The sequence below is a fragment of the Dipodomys merriami genome, unplaced genomic scaffold, assembly GCF_024711535.1.
Source record: "Dipodomys merriami isolate MVZ:Mamm:240054 unplaced genomic scaffold, mDipMer1.0.p SCAF_7, whole genome shotgun sequence".
NCBI classification, from domain to species: Eukaryota; Metazoa; Chordata; class Mammalia; order Rodentia; family Heteromyidae; genus Dipodomys; species Dipodomys merriami.
This window is the reverse complement of record NW_027206290.1, coordinates 20,001,262-20,021,363: the sequence shown is the minus strand read 5'-3', so window position 1 is coordinate 20,021,363 and position 20,102 is coordinate 20,001,262. Positions and strand designations below refer to the sequence as shown.

Below are 20,102 nucleotides of genomic sequence, written 5' to 3'. Positions count from 1 at the left end.
GAGTCACCAGTAACCAGCAGAAAATATAGTTGTTGGGTTTTTTTTTGTTGTTGTTGTTGGTGGTGGTGGTGGTGGTGGTCATGGGGCTTGAATTCTGGGCCTGGGCGCTGTCCCTCAGCTCTCAAAGCTAGCACTCTACCACTTGAGCCACAGTACCACTTCTGGCTTTTTCTGCTTATGTGGTACTGAGGAATCAAACCCAGGGCCTCATGCATGCAAGGCAAACACTCTACCACTGAGCCACCTTCCCAGCCCCCGTTGTTATTTTAAAAGAAAGTTTCTCTAGAAATTTCCTCCTGAAACAGAAAACCAATAAACAATATCCACTTCACCTTGGCCCCGATTGATTCAGACAACTCAGTGCACTGTCACGCTTCAAGGGAGGGTCCTGAGGTGGCTGAGGATGGCCCAGAGCATGATGTGTAGCCTCCCTGGTTTCTGTGTTTCCCTCTTCATTTCTCCCTCACTGTGTCTCTGGTCCTGTTGCAGGCTGACCACTTCTGTGGATGCTGTGGTTGCCATCTGTGTGATTTTCGCCATGTCCTTCGTCCCGGCCAGCTTTGTCCTCTACTTGATTCAAGAGAGAGTGACTAAAGCTAAGCACCTGCAGTTTGTCAGTGGAGTGAGCCCCACCACCTACTGGCTGACCAACTTCCTGTGGGACATTGTGAGTGGCACCTGTGTGGGTTCTGACAAAGGGAGATCCAGGTAGGGAGGCTTCTCACACTGCAGGGAGCATTGGAAGGCGCCAGGCCGACAGCCTCATGTATCTGTTATCCCTTGACATCTTAGGAAGAGACTCGCACACCGAAGCTGTGGTACACAGACATTGATTAGAGGCCCTCTGTGTCCCGTGCCTCTTTGACAACTTCTGACTTACCAAGTAATTGTTGCAACAAGACCTCTTGCCTTCCCAGGGGTCCTTCATCCAATGTCCCCTTCTTAAAATCCTAGCCGCTACCCCAAATGGGTAAGGATATTATGGGAATGTCACCAGATGGACATATAAGACATCTAGTTAAATCTGAGTTTCAGGATAATGAGTGTCTGTGTGTGTGTGTCTGTGTGTGTCTGTGTGTGTGTGTGTGTGTGTGTGTGTGTGTGTGTGTGTGTGTGTGTGTGTGTGTGTGTGTGTGTGTGTGTGTGGCGCCAGTCCTGGGTCTTGAACTCAGGGCCTGGGCTCTGTTCCTAAGAGTTTTTTGTTATTGTTTTATTTTTCTTTGTATTTGTTTTTATGGTTTTTGTTTCTTTGTTGGCTGAAAGACCTTCATTTTCGCACATCAAGGTAGGGGAAATGGAGAATAAAATTAGTAATTTAACAGCAAGACTACCTACCTCTTCCTTTTTTTTTAAATTGTATTTTTTGTGTGTCTTTTCTTTTTTGGTACTGGGGATCGAACCCAGGACACTGGACTTGCTAGACAAGCGCTTTGCCACTGAGCTACACCCCAGCCTCCTCTTTCTTAATAATGGTTGTGGGCAGCAGGTTTCAGCATGGTAATCTTAGGACAGGCCACAGGATCAAAATGCATTAGTTAGCAAAGGCCTAATTAATATGGCAGTGCCAACCTGTCCCTTCTGGGTTTCTTTTGTGGTTGTGGTTGGTTGTGGGACTTGAACTCAGGGCCTAGGCACTGTCCCTGAGCTCTTTTTGCTCAAGCTAAAGCTCTACCACTTTGAGCCACAGCTCCACTTCTGATTTTCTAGTGGTTAATTGGAGGTAAGTGTCTCATGGACTTCCCTGCATGGGCTAGCTTTGAACCATGATCCTCAGATCTCAGCCTCCTGAGTAGCTAGGATTACAGGTGTGAGCCACCAGCACCAGCACCCAGTTCATTGCATGTGTGTGTGTGTATTTGTGTGTTTGTGTGTTTGTGTGTGAGTGTGTGTGTATGATTGTATTGATTGTATTTTGTTGTTTATATAAGGAACTAAGGAATTGAACCCAGGGTCTTAAATGCATGCTAGGCAAGCACTCTACCATGAAGCCATATTCCCAGCTCCTTCTGGGTCTCTTGAGCAATAAGATCCTTTTTTGTTTCAACATTTTAAGACCAACATGATAAAATTACCAGCTGATAGTGACCATCATAGATTACTTCTAATAATGCTTTTAATAATGATGCTGATAGTCAGGTGCAGGTGGCTTACACCTGTAATCCTAGTACTCAGAAAACTGAGTCTGAGGATCAAAGTTCTATGCCACCTGAGCAGAAAAGTCTGTGAGACTCTCAAATACCTCCCATTAGCAACCAAAAAGCCAAATATAGAGCTGTGTCTCAAGTGGTATGGCACCATCCTTGAGCAAAAATTCTAAACAAGGAAGTGGTGCTGTGGTTCAATGGTGCTTGTCTTGAGCTGAAGAGCTCAGGGACAGTGCACGCACAGGCCCCAGAGTTCAAGCCCCACAACTGACAAAAAAAAAATTCCAAACAAGAATGTGAGGCCTTGAGTTCAAGTTCCAATAGCAGCATACAAGAAAGAAAGAAAAAGAGAGAAGAAAGAAGGAAGGAAGGAAGGAAGGAAGGAAGGAAGGAAGGAAGGAAGGAAGGAAGGAAGGAAGGAAGGAAGGAAGGAAGGAAGCTGCTGAACATCAGGATACCTGAAGATAGGCAGATATCTAGTTTGTTGCCAAACTTTCCCTTTGTTCATTTACTTGTTTATATCTGTATGTAGCCAGTGTTCCTGTGTTAATCAATGGATTACAATTAATAAGAAAGGCAGATGACCTCTGTAGCCAGTGAGAAACCCTTCAAGGTGGCCTCTGTGTCCTCTTGTGTCCCCATGCTCCTTGGCATTGTCCCTCCCATTACAGACTGGCCCTGCACCTTCTCTATCCCTTCCTGACCAGCAATCTCCCTTGAACCCTGGCACAGGATTCCTGTGGACAATAGCCTTCATATACCAAGGTCTAGGTGACCCATTTATTTACTGCCACACAAGTAGTAAACAAGTTTGTCAGACAATTGAACCAGAGAGAGAGAGAGAGAGAGAGAGAGAGAGAGAGAGAGAGAGAGAGAGAGAGAGCTAGATACCTGGATGGAGGGTAAGGTATAAAGGATGACAATGAAAGCCCCATCGTTGCCACCAACCCTTCCCTGTATGGATGCTTCCCCTCCCTTCTCCCCCTGCTGTGTGGAGATCCTCTGCCTTTCCATCTTGGTTCTGATCCTCCATACCTGATGGGTACTCTATATGGATACCTTCCTTATCCCAACCCCAAGCACCTTCAGTGGGGTGCCTTCCTCCCCCTCACCAAGGTTTCATACTGTACAGAACCCAGCTTTAAAGACTGCCCATCTTTTCATGTCTGTCCTAATAATAGCTTTAGGACTATGTTCTTCAGAAAGCATTTCAACATCTACGTGACTTCAGGGGATGGGGGGGGGGGGGCGGGGAAGGGGAAACTCAGAACAGCTTCACTGCTTGTTAATCAAGAATGACTAGTGGAATCAATCTAGTCCCTAAGAGCTGTGGACTGTGTCCAACTCCTCACTGTCCAGAGCTGGAGACAGAGATCCCTGAGACTCTGTGACTTGCTGTCTTTTTCTCTCTTCAAGATGAATTATGCTGTGAGTGCAGGGCTGGTGGTGGGCATCTTCATCGGATTTCAGAAGAAAGCCTACACGTCTCCCCAAAACCTTCCTGCCCTCGTTGCCCTGCTCATGCTGTATGGGTGAGTCATTTGGGCCCCTACTTAATACCACCAAAGGAAGATGCCAATATGTGATCAGAGGAGGGGTTGGTGCCTTCTGATGGAATCCTGGATCTTCCAGTGGTGGTCACTTTTGCACACATTTCATTTCTATGCCTGGAAGAACTGAGCTGCTAATCGGAAGTCTGTCTAGCTGCCACCTCCACCACCACTGGAGATGATTCTGAGGTCTCGGCCATTCAGAGACACTGGAGAAACTCCATTTGTCTGGCTCTTCTATGACCAATAGAGACTATGGCCTTGACCAAAGTCTGGAAATCCTTCACTCCTCAGTTTCTCTCTAGCCCTGAGTCTATTTCAGTGGTCAGTTTGCCCATCACGATCTCCATCTGTACAGGCCCAAGAGTTACTTGTGCACAGTAGGAGACCCCAGCCAGAAAGAAGCTCCTGAGCCAGGCTAGAGACCCACACAGGGATTCAGTCCAGTTGCATGGTAGAGTAAAGCCAGTAACTTTATCCCAGTCTGGCCACTTGCTGTAAACTTAGCTATGGATGAGTAATTCACTCCTCTGAGCCTCAGTTTACTCATCTATGAAAAATGGAAATAATGATGCCCATGCCTTCCTGTGTGGGCCAAGAGAAGCTCACCAAAGTAAGGATCTCCATTCATCAACCTGTAAATAGAAGATTCCTGTACAGTGGCCAGCAAAGATGATCTAGCCTAGAGTGGGAAACACTGCTTGTTTTACAGAAGGTTTTGCAATTCACACAGTATGCACACAGCTAGCATCCCATTTGTTCCTCACCAAACCGAGATGGCATTATCATCTCCATTTAAAGAAGAGACACAGAGACCCAGGGATGTAATATCTTTTTGCTCCTGGAACTCTGGTCAGTTCCAACATGTCACGTCTTAACACGAGGGGGAAATGCATTATATCCAGAGGGTTGGCTGCTGGAATAGAACTTGGAGCCCTCCCCCTGAGTGGTGTCATCTCACACAGATGGGCTGTCATCCCCATGATGTACCCAGCATCCTTCCTGTTCGATGTTCCCAGCACAGCTTATGTGGCTTTGTCTTGTGCTAATCTGTTCATCGGCATCAACAGCAGCGCCATCACCTTCATCCTGGAGTTATTTGAGAATAACAGGGTGAGTATGACTTTCTCAGCCTCTTTGATTCATAGGACACTGGCAAGTATGGGCTGATCAAGCAAGGCCTATGCAAGCATTGTCTATATAGATGTTCACTACGTAGATGAGTGTTGCCTCCTTGCTCCCCTCTCCCCAACCCTCTCATCCTTCCTTCTTTTCTCACTGATTTATGTGCTCAGTGAGAATGCTCAGAGTGTTAGGGGTTTTTAACCTACAAGCTAGAAATGACTTCCCACTAACGTAATGTGTGTGTGTGTGTGTGTGTGTGTGTGTGTGTGTGTGTGTGTGTGTGTGTGTGTGTGTATACACCAGTCCTGGGACTTGAACTTGGGGCCTAGGCATTGTCCCTGATCTTTTATGCTTTTATGCTGAAGGCTAACATTCTATTATTTGAATCACAGCTCCTCTTCTGGCATTTTGGTGGCTAATTGGAAATGAGTTTCATGGACTTTCTGCTTGGGCTGGCTTCAACTGAAATCCTCAGATCTCAGCCTCCTGAGTAGTTAGGATTATAGGTGTGAACCACTACACCCAGCCAACTCAACTTTTTTATTTTCTTATTTCTTCAAGGCTTCCTTGTGTGTTTTACACACACACACACACACACACACACACACACACACACACACACACACACACACATCACATTCAGGTAATTTCAACAAAATGTACAATGAACAAAAAGTTATAATAATGAAAATTCTTCCTACTCCTATTTCTGATCCACCCAATTCCCTTCTCCATAGGCAACCTTTTTTGAGTTTCTCATACATGTTCTGGAGACAGATAAACAAATTCATAAAATATTCTTTCCTCCACATTTTTATACAGATCACACTAATACATACTATCCTGTACCCAAGTTAATGCCACAGACAGGAGTAGGAAGTATGGTTGTGGTAGCTGACTCAGCTGTATGAGCTATAAGGTCCAATTGTCCTGTCCACACCCCCTGACTTATTGACCAGAGAGAGAGGAAAAAAAAACCCAAAAGGCAGTGTCTTCAGAGCTGTAACTACTGGAGCCCTGGCTTCTGTGTCAGTCTACCACAGCTGTCCTCACAGTATCTTGCACACCCATGTGCCTGAATACCAGGTGTCTCACTGGCCTTTCCTTCCCTCACTGGCCCTTCATATCATAGTCCAGAGGGTCGCACTGGCCAGCCCATCTTTACCAAGCAGAGCCATACTGAAGCCCAGCTCATCCCAGTCCTAATCAGTCTTTCTGTGGCTATCAAGCAAGAAATGAAATCCATCAGCCCCATAAATGTTAGAAACATGGTGCATCACAGTCAGCACAGGCCATTAGATGACCATGCTCATTATAGCTGTTTCTGTCACAAGCCCAAGACACTCAACACAGTCTTCAGAGAATCTGTTACTTCAGAATAATTCCATGGCCAGCCAAGAGCCATCCAAGACATTCTCCCCCCACAGCCACATCATACATTTACTGAGTTCACACCCTCTCATCAAGCCTAGTCTCAGATGCTGCAAACATTCCTGGTTTCGTATGTATGGGAGGAGCCCCAGTCCCAGAAGCCACCATCTCTGCTTTGTGAATACTGTGTGATAGTAGGGCTAGTAGTAAAATAAATAAGTGTGATAGTTAGGCTAGTAGTAAAAAAAAATGTGTGACCCGTTCGTCCCCAGGAGCTCCTGTTCTAGTCAGAAATGACCAGCACATCAGGTGAGCAACTGACATAAGCCACAGAACAGGGTATGAGATTTTGTGCAAGTCAAAGGAGTAAGGGTGGGGCTGGGAAGGTGGCTCAGTGGTAGAGTGCTTGCCTTGCATGCCTGAGGCTCTGGGTTCAATTCCTCAGCACCACATAAGCAAAAAGAAAAAAGCTAGAAGTGGCGCTGTGGCTCAAATGGTAGAGTGCTAGCCTTGAGCTGAAGAGCTGAGGGACAGTGCCCAGGCCCAGAGTTCAGGCCCCACGACTGGACCAAAAAAAAAAAAAAGGAGTAAGGGTGGTAAAAGGCCAGGGAGCTGGGTTGCAGGGGTTAGGAGAATCTTTCAAGTTGAATTTGTCCTGCACATTTTAGTCCATTTACTAAATAATGAAGAACCTGCTATAAGCAAGGTGTTTAGAAAAACACAGAAATAACTTGGACTTCATCCCTACAGAGGACCACTGATAAGCCACTGATTGGCTGATCAATCAATCATTCCTGTGAAGGTGGTAACATAAGATAGGGATGGGAATTTGCCATGGGGTTCTGAGAAGGCTTAAAAGAGAAGGAGCCATGTGAGCCAGTTCTCTAAACAAGAGCAAGATCTGTCAGAAAGCAGCAGGAAAATGTATATGCTTTCCTGCTAAGAAAACTAACTACCAAAACCCCATGACCAACAAGAAAGAAAGGAGGAGGGAAGGAACAAAGGAATGAAGGAAGGAAGGAAGGAAGGAAAAGAGGAAGGGAGGGAGGGAGGGAGGGAGGGAGGGAGGGAGGGAGGGAGGGAGGGAGGGAGGGAGGGAGGGAGGGAAGAAAGGAAAGGAAAAGAAAAAGAAAGAAAACTAACTACCAGATAATAGAGATTCAGAGGCTGAGAGACAAAGGAGCACCAAGCATTCTGGGAAGAATGGAAAAGGGTAGGCTGAAGGAGGAGGGAACCCGAGCAAAGGAGTGGTAGTTGAGAGGTAAGTGGCTGTGAGGTAGGGATCAGCCATATGGGGAAGGCAGCCCTGGCCCACCAGAGCTTGGCCAACCTCACCTCCTCCACAACCATATCTAGTCATGTTCCCTTGTGCTTCATGCCTGGCTCCATCCTGGCAGCTGCTGAGGCCCCTGGTACCAGCAGCCTTAGAGGGCTCTGTGTGATGGCGAAGGGAGTCTACGCGAGGGCCATGGCTCCTTGATAGATTACTTCCGTTGCTCTCCAAGTGGCTAAGGGTTAACGAAAGTGATATGTGCCTTCTTCACCATGTTCACAAAGTACTGAGCACAGCAAGTGTTCAAAAGTGCTGCCTGGCTAGACAAAGGTTCCAGCTGCTCTTCACTAGAAACCTATGGGGAGCCTTGATCATGGTTTGATTCTTCCCTGAGAACTTCCTTGGCCTAATCGCACTTTCTGAATTCCCTGTCAAATCCTCTGCATCCTGTGGCCAGCCTGATTGCAGGGACACCTCTGTCTGCAGCCCCCAACCCTGCCAGGCCTAATTTGAGGGGGCCCAGACCCACCTGCTCAGGAGAACCCATCAGCCTCTGCCCCCACTTCCAGCAGCCATCCTTCTTTGTTTCAGACACTGCTCAGGTTCAACACCGTGCTGAGGAAGCTGCTCATTATCTTTCCCCACTTCTGCCTTGGCCGGGGCCTTATTGACCTGGCACTGAGCCAGGCCGTGACAGAGGTCTATGCTCGGTTTGGTGAGTGGCATTGGAGGCCCAGAGGCTGGGAGAGGAGGGCAGGGAGCGGGGGCAGGGAGGCTTTTACTCTCCCCCATTCTGGCTTGAGGATGCAAGATACAACGTGTGTTTGTGTGTTTGGGTCTTACTTCATTCATGCTTTGCCTCACATTCAGTTCAGTGGGCCTCAGGCTGTAGCCAGGTCTTAGGGGTGAGTTGGGGTCGCTGACAGAGACTTAATTCCTGCTGATGTCTGGTGGCCTCTCTCCACAGGAGAGGAGCACATCTCCAATCCGTTCCAGTGGAACCTGATTGGGAAGAACCTAGTTGCCATGGCAGTGGAAGGTGTGGTGTACCTCCTCCTGACCCTCCTCATCCAACACCACTTCTTCCTCACCCGATGGTACGGCTTCCCACATCCTGAGGCTACCACCAGACCGTGCTCCAGGGTGACCATCTCCTTCCTCAGGAGCCCCATTTGGCGAAGGATTTTAAATTCTCAAGGCCTGAAGGGTTCTGCATTTTACAGGGAGAGAAGGTTATAAAATCTGCATGCTAAGCCAGGTGCCAGTGGCTCATGCCTGTAATCCTAGTTACTCAAGAGGCTGAGCTCTCAGGATCACTGTTCAAAAACAATCCAGGCAGAAAAGTCTATGAGACTCTTATCTCCAATTAATCAGTAAGAAGCCAGAAGTGTAACTGTGGTTCAAGTGGTAGAGAACTAGCCTTGAGAACCAATTTCAAAGGCTCAGGGACAGTGCCCTGGCATGCTAGATTTAGGGCCAGTTCTCAAATTTAAACTGTTTACAATGTTATTTGTCTCAATTTCTCATTTAATTCCATATACTCATTTTATTGTTTTGCTGTGGTGGTTTTCTTCTTGTGCTTTGGTTTGTTTTGTCTTTTGGTGTGTGTGAGGTTACCAAAGCTTGAACTCTTGTGCTTTTTGCTCAGCTTTCTTGCTCACAGCTGGCACTCTACCACTTGAGCCACACCTCTAGTCCAGCCTTTTTTGGGTTAATTGCAATGGAATCTTGAAGACTTCTGCTTTATTGCTGAGGATTTGCTAAGATTACAGGCTAGAGCCTAGCACACCTGGCTACACTCATTTTAAATTGGATGATAGCAAATTAATTAATTAATTAATTAATAGGATGATAGCACAGTAAAGAGCAAAAGTATCCAGGAATTGGTTAATGTATCCATGAAAAAAGAAGCAAAGCAGGCCCCATTGCTAGTTAGTTTTTTTGTTTGTTTGTTTGTTGTGGGTTGTGGGGCTTGAACTCTGGGCCTGGGCGCTATCCCTCAGCTCTTCAGCTCAAGGTGAGCACTCTACCAATTAGGCTGTGGCTGTCACTGTGGCTGAGAAGTATGGTGCCACTTCTGGTTTTTGAGTAGTTAATTGGAGGTAAGAGTCTCACAGACTTTCCTGCACAAGTTGGCTTTGAACCGCAATCCTCAGATCTCGGCCTTCTAAGTAGCTCGGATTACAATCCTGAGCCACTGGCACCCAGCTTGCGAGTTAGTTTTGAGTAGAGGCAAGAAAGGGGAAAACAGGGAGTAATTATGGATACTAATTGCCAGGCAAGGGTGGGTCCAAAATAACCAGCAAAAAGAGCAGGCTGGAAACATGGAGTAAGTGCTAGAGCACCAGCTGAGCAAGTAAACTAGTTGAGCAAACACAAAGCCCCAAGTTCAAATCCCAGTGCCAACTAACAAGTAAAAGAAAGACAAGGACAGTGCCAAAGGCTCCATACACCCACCTCAATCCTTTCCTGTCCCCTTTCTTTCTTCTAGGATTGCCAAACCCACCAGGGAGCCCATTACTGATGAAGATGATGATGTGGCCGAAGAGAGACAACGAATTATTAGTGGGGGAAATACAAGTGATATTTTAAAATTAAATGAATTAACCAAGGTAAGGGAAGGAGAGAGCATGTTAGTTCAGAGGTACTGGCTGTTTCCCACAGAGGACACAATATTGATTGTCCTATTCCTGTAGACTAGGTAGTGTGCTTGCACACATAGTCTGTCTTCCTAATTTACGTGACATCACCACGTCCAGATTGTAAAAGCATCTGGTCTCCACGCATTGCCCCTAGTATTTGCATTAATAAGAACCACTCCAGCTGACCTCCAGAACCACTGTGGTTCTGCTTTGCATGGGTCCCTTCCCACTGCTCCTCTCTGAATGCCCATGTCCATAGTAACCTTTGTACCCAAGAGCAGTAGCTCCTGCCCATAATCCCAGCTACCTGGGTGGTGGCAATTGGGGAAAATCATGGTTCAAGACCACCTAAGACAAAACAAAAAAGTTAGCAATACCTCATTTCAACCAGTAACCTGGGCATGGTGGCCTATGCCTCCATCCTAGCCACATGGGAGGCTTAAATAGAAGGATCAAGCTGGCCCGGGCAAAAGCATGAGACCCTACTGGAAAAATAACGAGAGCAAAAGGATTGGGCATGTGACTCAGTGTGAAACACTGAGTTCAAACTCCAGTATTGGGGGGAAAATGTCCTTTGGTCTCATCTGCTCTAACCCTGCCTCGTCCTTAGCCTATTCTCTCTGGATTTCGCAGGTGTATTCAGGTTCCACCAGCCCAGCAGTAGATAGGCTGTGTGTCGGGATTCACCCTGGAGAAGTAAGTACCCTGTAATCTAGCAAGAAAGGGCTTCCAAAAACCAGCTCCTGGCCACCACTCTTCTCCCAGCATGCAATGGGGTTATAATGTGAGCATGGGTATAGCGTAAATTTTTCTAGTAGCCACATGAAAAAAGTAACAGTAGGTAAAATTAATTTTAATAATGCTTTTGTGCTACCCCCAATATCTGTCACATAGTATTATTTCAAGGCAGAAATACATTATGAGATTTTTTTTTCAGTCTTTTTTTTTTCATTCTCAGTTTTCTGAGTCCAGCATGCTTTATACATAGAGCCCATGCTGGCTGACACTGGATGTTTCGTGTATGTGGCCATACATGGACAGTAGCCTTTGAATGACAGTCCAGGTCTGAAAGGCTTCTGCCAGCTCAGCCCTGAGCCTGAGGACAGTTCTGTTTCCTTCTAGTGCTTCGGTCTCCTGGGAGTGAATGGTGCTGGAAAGACCACCACATTCAAGATGCTCACTGGGGACACCACGGTGACCTCTGGTGATGCCACGGTGGCAGGCAAAAGGTGAGCGCCCTGGCCTTCCTGTCTCAAGCTATTCTCACAGGTCCTGGCCTTGCGTATGTCCCCGACCCAATGTAGGAAAGGTGACTCAGACCCTAAGTTAGGAGGAACTCAGAAAGATCTGTGCAGAGGACTGAACTTCCCTGAGAGCAAAATTAAAGTATAAGACAAAGGCCAAGTGTGGTAGCATATGCCTGTATTCCCAGCATTTGGGAGTCTAAGGCAAGAGAATGATGAGTTTGAGGACAGCCCAGATTATATAGTGAGACCCGATCTCAAAACAAACCAAAAAACTAAAATAAGGAAACCAACAAATAAAAAGTATAAGACAAAACCCACTGGAAAAGTGAACTCAACTGTATTAAGAAAGTGTGGCATAGGCATGGATCCCTGGAAAGTTCTAGAAGCTCTGTCAGTGGTTCTTCATCTCTTTGGTGCCATCGACTCTTTGGAGCTTCTGGCAAGCCCCTCCACCTTCTTCTTGTGCAAGAATACACACGATTCTCCCATTATCTCCCTCCACATTTTTGCAGCAGGTTTCAGGGAATTTACTCAGACCTGAAGCACATTTTTGATCCTGGGTCCAAGGTTCAGAACTCCTGTGGGGAAGTTCCGTTTCTGTCTTCTCTCTGGGTTGTTTCTAGATATGACCTCATGCAAGGACCCTCGGGGAATCTTAATCTGCACTGGTCCTTTGTGTGCCAGTGCTTTCCTGGCCAGACCAAGGGGCTTGTGCCCTCGGCTTCTGGAAGCTCCCTGCTGCCCTCTGCTAGTGTTGAGACAGAATGGTTTTCCCTGGAACAGCACAGAGGACAACCTTTCCTTTGTTCGACTCTCTGCTGGCTGCTACTGAATAGCAAAGCCGACACACAGCAGACTTAACCCAAGGAACTGTGGACTCTGCTTTAGAAGTGGAGATGGGCACTGCTGACATCTGCCAGCATCTGCTTGGGCCGGGTTCCCTTTCCTCTGCAAAGCCCAATACCTGATGGGAAGGGGTTCCTGAACACACTTTAGTGCTCAGATAGAATACATCCAGTTGCCCAGCTTCCCGTGGCCATCCCTGCTTGGCCATCACAAAGACACTGGTAGGGGCTGGGAAGTTGGCTCAGTGGTAGAGTGCTTGCCTCACATGCATGAGGCCCTGGGTTCGATTCCTCGGCACCACATAAGCAGAATAAAGCTGGAAGTGGTGCTGTGGCTCAAGTGGTAGGGCACTCACCTTGTACTGAAGAGCTGAGGGACAGTGTCCAGGGCCAGAGTTCAGCCCCCACGACTGACAAAAAAAAAAAGACGCTGGCAGGAAAGGAACCAGATCATGGGTAAACCTAGTTCATCTGCTGGTCCTGCTGGTCTGATAGTAACCAGAGGAATTATAGAGAGAAAGAGTTGGGGAAGATGTCATGAAACCTTGCCAAGTGTCATCAAGTTTTGTGTGAGACGCTATCTGATGACCAGGACTGAGCTGGAAGTCAGAAAGAAGTTTTAGGTTAAAAGGTTGGGATTGTCTGGTGGAGTAGCTCCAGTGAATTTGGCAACGTTCCCTAACCACACCTTAAGTGGCTTTTGTAACAGTGAGGAACTGCAGCAGCCTTCCCCCCCTCCCCCCTCCCCCCCCACGCTCCCTCCCCGCACGCCCCCCCTTCCCCCTCCCCCCCCCCTCCTGTTGCATCAGTCTCTAGTCAACAGCTTAACGCTATCAAGGGAGATTAGACCTAAATAATTGATCAATGGTTTAATTTTTTTTCTCAAGTCAAGGTATTTTCTAGTGAGAAAGAGTACATTTGTCAAAGGAGTTGGTGGAAACAATTCACTTTAACTATATTCCCTGCCAAGCTCTTACTCTGAGTAGCTATCTGAATTTGTTTTCTATTGTCTGAATCTCTACCAATAAGCATCTATCTTTTCTGGCTTTTTCCCAAATGTCTGAAAGGATTAAAAAGCATCAGTCATTCCCTTAAAGCTAAACTTCAAGTGTTTTTAAACTTACAAATGAGGTGATCTAATCCTACACCAAAGCTGACTTTTGGGTAACAAATGTCCAAATCAACCAGGTGCCAGTGGCTCATGCCTATAATCCTAGTTTAGCTAACAGGAGGCTACTCTGAGAATTGTGGTTTGAAGTCAACCCTGACAGAAAAGGCCTCCTGAGACCTTTATGTCCAATTAACCACTCAAAAACTAGAAGTGGAGCTGTGGCTCAAAGTGATAGAGTGGTAGCCTTGAGCAAAAAGAGGTCAGGGGCAGCACCCAGGCCCTGAGTTCAAGCCCCGCAACTGAAAAAAAAAAATGTCTTGGAAGGATCTGACTAGATTCAGAGCTCAAAACTCCCAAAGTTCATGTTGCTAACCAAAGGGTCTCCAAATTGATTTCCAAATGCCAGGACACCGGCTGGGAAGGTGGCTCAGTAGTAGAGCGCTTGCCTTGCATGCATGAGGCCCTGGGTTCGAAGTGGCACTGTGGCTCAAGTGGTAGAGTGCTAGCCTTGAGCTGAATTGCTGAGGGACAGTGCCCAGGCCCAGAGTTCAGGCCCCACGACTGGACCAGAAAAAAAAATGCCAGGACACTTCTAAAGTAGAGTGGGGACGAGAAGAGGATTTTACTCCACTAACAGAAGCCTCTCCACTAACGGCTGTTTCTTCTCACAGCATCTTAACCGATATTTCAGACGTCCATCAAAGAATGGGTTACTGTCCTCAGTTTGATGCAATTGATGACCTGCTCACAGGCCGAGAACATCTCTACCTTTATGCCCGGCTCCGGGGTGTACCCGCGGAAGAAATTGAGAAGGTAAAAGATGCTTTGTTGTGATTATATTAAAAGTTTGGCAAACCAGAGCCAGGTACCAATGACTCACATCTGTAATCCTAGCTATTCAGGAGGCTGGTTCAAAGCTAGCCTGAGGAGACAGATCCAAGAAACTCTTATCACCAATTAACTAGAAAAAAAAAGCCAGAAGTGGAGGTATGGCTCAAATGGTAGATCACCAGTCTTGAGTAAAAAAGCTAAACAAGGCCTTGAATTCAAGCCCCATTAGAACAGAATAGACAGACAGACAGACAGACAGACAGACACACACACACACACACACACACACACACACACACACACACACACACACACACACACACACACACTAGAGAAGTTTGGTAACCCTTCTATAGAGTGCTTTTATTTATATATGGAAAACTGTAGCAATCATCCATTCATCACAACAGATTCCTAGTGGGTGCCATGTATTGCCCAGGAAGTTAGGACAGAGCACTGAACACCACAGGCCTGACAATCCCTAGCCCGTACCTAGCAGATTATGCAGGCATTTATCCATCGAGGCAGCTCACACTTCTGGGCATTTACCCTGGATATGCACACCCCACCATATGAAAAATGTGTGCAAAAGGCTACTTATAGAATTTGTAGCTGTGAAATATTGAATTTTATCTAAACATTTAAGCAGAGTAGATTAACTGAATAATTTGTGGCACTTAACAACAAAATCTTATTCAGCTATATAGAAAAGAAAGGAATGAGGAAGATCTCTGTGAATGATATGAAGTTTTCCCAATATTAAATGAAAACTCAAATTTCAAAAGGAACACATAGAATGTTACTTTTATGTAAAAAGTAAGGAAAAATAAGAAGGGAATTATATGACTACTTACCTTTATAAACAGAACGTAAGAAAGATAAACTAGAAAACCATGGTTTTGGTGATGAATAAGAGAAAATTGACATGAAAGGAAGATGGGAAGACTTCTGTTGCATAGTTTTGACTTTTAGAAGCATGCTAATGTTTTACGTATTCAAAATTAAAACTAGGCTAGGAGCTAATGGTTCACACCTATAATCCTAGCTGCTCAGAAAGCTGAGATCTGACGATCACAGTTCAAAACAGCCAAGATAGGAAAGTCCATGAGACTTATCTCCAATTAACCAGCAAAAAGCCAGCAGTGGAGCTGCGACTCACGTGAAAGAGGGCTAGCCTTGGGCACAAAAGTTCAGGAACAGCACAGTGGCCCTGAGTTCAAGCCCCAGGACTGGCACACAGAGAAATTAAAAAATAAACTAAATCAATACAAATGAAAAGGAACTACCAATAGTCCTGGCTACTTGGAAGAAAGAGATGGCTTGAAGAAAAAGAAATAAGTTAGAAAGTTTGCAAGAATCCATCTCAAACAATGGCTGGGTACAGTAGTACATGCCTATCACCCTCAGCCACAGAGGAAGCATGTACCTGTCATCCAAGCAATCTGCTGAAACACAAATAAGATTGCAATCCAGGCCAGCCAGAGCCTCATCTGAGACCCTATCCTGAAAATAACTAAGGCACAAATGGACTGGTGGAATGGCTTCCTAGTGCCTAGCACAGAGCTGGCTCCTAGCAGGTGCTCTGTAAGTACACATTAGATGCCCAAGATCACAGGTGTGACTCTATTGAGGGGTAGAACCAATGGGGGTGTTGATCCCACCATCTTCTCAAGGAGACCTGAGGACTCTTCCATGCTTAGTCATAGTCCAGAACACAGTGAGAAATGGCCCCTTGGGGCTGCATCTGTTGGGTCCTAAGCTGACCAAGCCACCCTGCGATTGTGTGTGGAGGAGTCTCTGACCCTGCAGCATGTGCCAAGCCCAAAAGCCAGCCTAATTTGGGTGTGCCATCCTGGTTGGGGGAGCGATCTGAGAGCCCACAGCCTTGGACTGGAGAGGTGTTCATCTTCACAGACTGAGACTTCTTTCTTTTCTCTAGGTGGCAAACTGGAGTATTCAGAGCCTGGGGCTGTCTCTCTATGCGGACCGCCTGGCCGGCACATACAGTGGAGGCAATAAACGCAAGCTCTCCACCGCCATTGCGCTCATCGGCTGCCCACCACTGGTGCTGCTGGTGAGAACACAGACCTGCAGGGCCAGGCAGGCCTCACAGCTAGGGCACTTCAGCTGGGGAAACAGCTTCTGGGCCAGGAGCTTTAGAAAATGCTGCCTTGCTTGGTTGCTCCCCAGTGTGTGTTTGTGGGAGAGGCAAGTCATAGCAAAGCTTGGCTGGAAAGTCTCCTGAGGGACCACAAGCTCACACTGGGGAGGTCCTACTCGCTCTGATAAAAATTACTGCTTCCATGGGGCTGGGAAGGTGGCTCAGTGGTAGAGCGCTTGCCTTGCATGCCTGAGGCCCTGGGTTCAATTCCTCAGCACCACATAAAAAGAAAAAAGCTGGAAGTGGTGCTGTGGCTCAAGTGGTAGAGCGCTAGCCTTGTGCTAAAGAGCTGAGGGACAGCACCCAGGCCCAGAGTTCAGGCCCCACGACCAAACCCCCCCCCCAAAAAAAATTACTGCTTCCAGCTGGGCGCTGGTGGCTCATGCCTGTAATCCTCGCTACTCAGGAGGCTGAGCTCTGAGGATCACCATTCAAAGCTAGCCCAGGCAGGAAAGTCAATGAGATTCTAATCTCCAATAAACTGTCAGAAAACAGGAAGTGGTGCTGTGGCTCAAAGTTGGTAGTGCACTAGCCTTGAGCAAAAGAGCTCAGGAATAGTACCCAGGATCTGAGTTCAAACCCCACAACCAACAATCAATCAATCAATCAATCAATAAAAGTCACTGCTTCCCCAGGAGATCAGAGTTGATGCAAAGTAGACAGGAGACTTGATCTGGCTCAAACGCTTTGTGACTCTCACCAGTGATGGTCCTTTAGGTTCCTGTAGCCTGAAGTGTCTTTTTGTTCTTGTTTTGTGTGTGCCAGTATTGAGGCTTGAACTTGGGGCCTGGGAGCAGCAGTCTCTTAGCTTTTTCACTCACGGCGAGAGCACAACACTACTTGAGCTATAGTTCAACTGAAAGGTTTTTGGTACTTAAATGGAGATAAGAATCTCACAGGCCTTCCTGTTGTCAATGCTGGCTTTGAACTGTGATTCTCAGATCTCAGTCTCTAGAAGAAGGCATCAGGCTTCTGTCTTGAGATTTATGAGGGTTTAGATCACAGACCCCTTTACAAGCATACTTCCAATCTCGCTGTAGGCCTCCACACACATTTGGAAGAATAATTCTAGTATTGTCTGCATCACTCCTAGTCTAAGCTCAGGCTGAAATGAGTCTAGAGGGGTACTTCATGTCCCCTCACACATACCCCTCCTGCCTCTGCACCCTGCACCTGCTGTACCCCATCTTACCTTCGAGGACCAGCTGGCTGTGGACATGTCTGTCCGCTTGTCCTTTGCAAAGATCACTGCTGCTCAGAGGGAGTCAGTTAGCATATAGTGACCAAGAAAGGCCTAACTTCAAGTCCATATTCACCTGCCTTCTCTCCCAATCCCCAGGACGAGCCCACCACAGGGATGGACCCCCAGGCTCGCCGCCTGTTGTGGAACACCATCGTGAGCATCATCAGAGAAGGAAGGGCTGTGGTCCTCACTTCCCACAGGCAAGAGATCACCAGGACAGGGCAAGGTGGAGGGGGGTCTTCCCAAACCCCACTACCACCTCACCTCCTCTCTCTTGCCCCACAGCATGGAAGAATGTGAGGCGCTGTGTACGCGGCTGGCCATCATGGTGAAGGGCACCTTTCAGTGTCTGGGCACCATTCAGCACCTCAAGTACAAGTGAGCAGACGGAGAGAGCTACTTTTTTTGTTACCATTGTCCTGTGTTCTCTGTGGGTGTGGCCTCCTCATCCCAGAGGTAGAAGCTGAGGGCAATAGGGCCTTTTGGTCCAGAGGCAGAAGGAAAAACCATTGTGCTGATAGGAAACTCCTCTGAATTGGGCTGTTGTGGTTGAAGGCTAGACAGAGCCTCTGGGTGGGAGGTTAGAGTTGGGATGTTTGCAGAGTCTGGCTGGGGTGTTGGAAGGTCATCACTACTAACCCGGTATCACCCTACTTATTGAAGACCTCTGGCCTATTTCCTAAGTGTCCACAACAAACACAGGAATGATTGGAAGAGCAAAGGGCATGAGAGCCTTTCTAGATATTCGAGTTTAAAAAAATGACTCTGATGGGCTGGGAAGGTGGCTCAGTGGTAGAGTGCTTGCCTTCCATGCATGAGGCCCTCAGCACCTCATAAGCAGAAAAGGCTGGAAGTGGTGCTGTGGCTCAAGTGGTAAAGCGCTGGCCTTGAGCTAAACAGCTGAGGGACAGCACCCAGGCCCAGAATTCAGAACCCACAACAGACCAAAAAAAAAAAAAATGACCCTGTTTTATAAGACAAACCAATTGTGTCAAAATTCTTGAATAGGATTATTCTATACCCATTCATTGTAAACGATCATAAGTAATTCCTTATGATATATGGTGTGTGGCCGAAGCTAGCAGTCAGTTAAAATGAAATGCTCATCGCATTGCTTGCCTAATAATAAGCCAGGCAAGAGTAACGTATGGCTGTCACTTGTGTATTTAATACACTCATCAAGAGTCCGGAAACTATCATAGAGCTGGTCCGTGGAATGGGGTGCACTGAAAACCACCATCCATACACATGGGGGAGAAAAGGTCTGGTAAAGGAAGTGCGTTTGGCAAATGAGTACTTGACCCTGATTTCTGGAACAGACAGTAAGCTTGCAAACTAGATAGATCTTAAGGACATCAGTATGTGAGTGAAAGTCACCAGCCTGTGTCAATACCCTTGTGCCTACATGGTGTGTTGGGGGGAGGGTAAGGGGGTAGGGGTGTTGGGAGTTGCTCCTTCCCCTCTGTTCCTTCAGATCTTCATGATAGACAGGACTGACAACCACCTCTGAGTCCAGCAAATATGTCTGCCCTCCTTTACCAAACAGATATTTAGACCTCTAAAAGTTTGTTCCAGAGTTCCTCTAACAACCATCATGATTATTTTCTCCTAGGATTTTCTTTTATTGTTGTTGTTTTTTGTTTCGGTGCCCGTCCTGGGGTTTGAATTCAGGGCCTGGGCACTGTCCTTGAGCTTCTTTTTGCTCAAGGCGAGTGTTCTACCACTTGATCCACAACTCCACTTCTGGCTTTTTTGGTAGTTTTAGTAGCAATAAGAGTCTCAGACTTTCCTGCCCAGACGGGCTTTGAACCATGGTTCTCAGATCTCAGCCTCATGAATAGCTAGGATTATAGGAGTGAGCCACCAGCACTCCAAGTATTAAACAAGAGGTCAATGGTATGAACCTTTAATCCCCATTTTCCCCAGTATGTCTCTACTCCTTATTTAGGGACTGCCTTAGATCCACCCACTAACAGACTTGTACCACACCTATGCAACCCCCAGGTTTGGAGATGGCTACATTGTCACAATGAAAATCAAATCCCCCAAGGATGACTTGCTTCCCGACCTGAATCCAGTGGAGCAGTTTTTCCAAGGCAACTTTCCAGGCAGCGTGCAGAGGGAGAGGCACTACAACATGCTGCAGTACCAGGTCTCCTCGTCCTCCCTGGCCAGGATCTTCCAGCTGCTCATCTCCCACAAGGACAGTCTGCTCATCGAAGAGTACTCAGTCACACAGACCACACTGGACCAGGCAAGTCAGTCCCCGGGCCCCCAGGACAGAGACAAGACCACCATATCCAGCACAGGCAACAAATGACACACAAGGCAGGCACAATATGTCCAATTTTTTAATCATTTTTAATTGTTATTATAAAAGTGATGTACAGAAAGGTTACAGTTATAGAAGTGAGGTAATGAGTATATTTCTTGTGTGTGTGTGTGTGTGTGTGTGTGTGTGTGTGTGTGTGTGTGTGTGTGTGTGTGTGTGTGCCAGTCTTGATACTTAAACTCAGGGTCTGGGCACTGTCCCTAAGCTTCTTTTTGCTCAAGGCTAGC

At 46.9% G+C, this 20,102-nt stretch overlaps 1 protein-coding gene across 1 annotated transcript in view; it reads left to right on the top strand.

The window, feature by feature from the left end:
* Positions 1-20,102, top strand: part of Abca4 (ATP binding cassette subfamily A member 4) — a 130,980-nt gene that overhangs the window by 108,483 nt on the left and 2,395 nt on the right. The window contains exons 36-48 of the mRNA XM_070007144.1: positions 490-667; positions 3,561-3,676; positions 4,660-4,807; positions 8,055-8,178; positions 8,431-8,560; positions 9,955-10,075; positions 10,739-10,801; positions 11,228-11,334; positions 13,980-14,121; positions 16,079-16,213; positions 17,640-17,743; positions 17,829-17,921; positions 19,548-19,797. Coding sequence (XP_069863245.1) covers positions 490-667; positions 3,561-3,676; positions 4,660-4,807; positions 8,055-8,178; positions 8,431-8,560; positions 9,955-10,075; positions 10,739-10,801; positions 11,228-11,334; positions 13,980-14,121; positions 16,079-16,213; positions 17,640-17,743; positions 17,829-17,921; positions 19,548-19,797 — 1,711 coding nt within the window. The remainder of the gene's footprint in view (positions 1-489; positions 668-3,560; positions 3,677-4,659; positions 4,808-8,054; positions 8,179-8,430; positions 8,561-9,954; positions 10,076-10,738; positions 10,802-11,227; positions 11,335-13,979; positions 14,122-16,078; positions 16,214-17,639; positions 17,744-17,828; positions 17,922-19,547; positions 19,798-20,102) is intronic.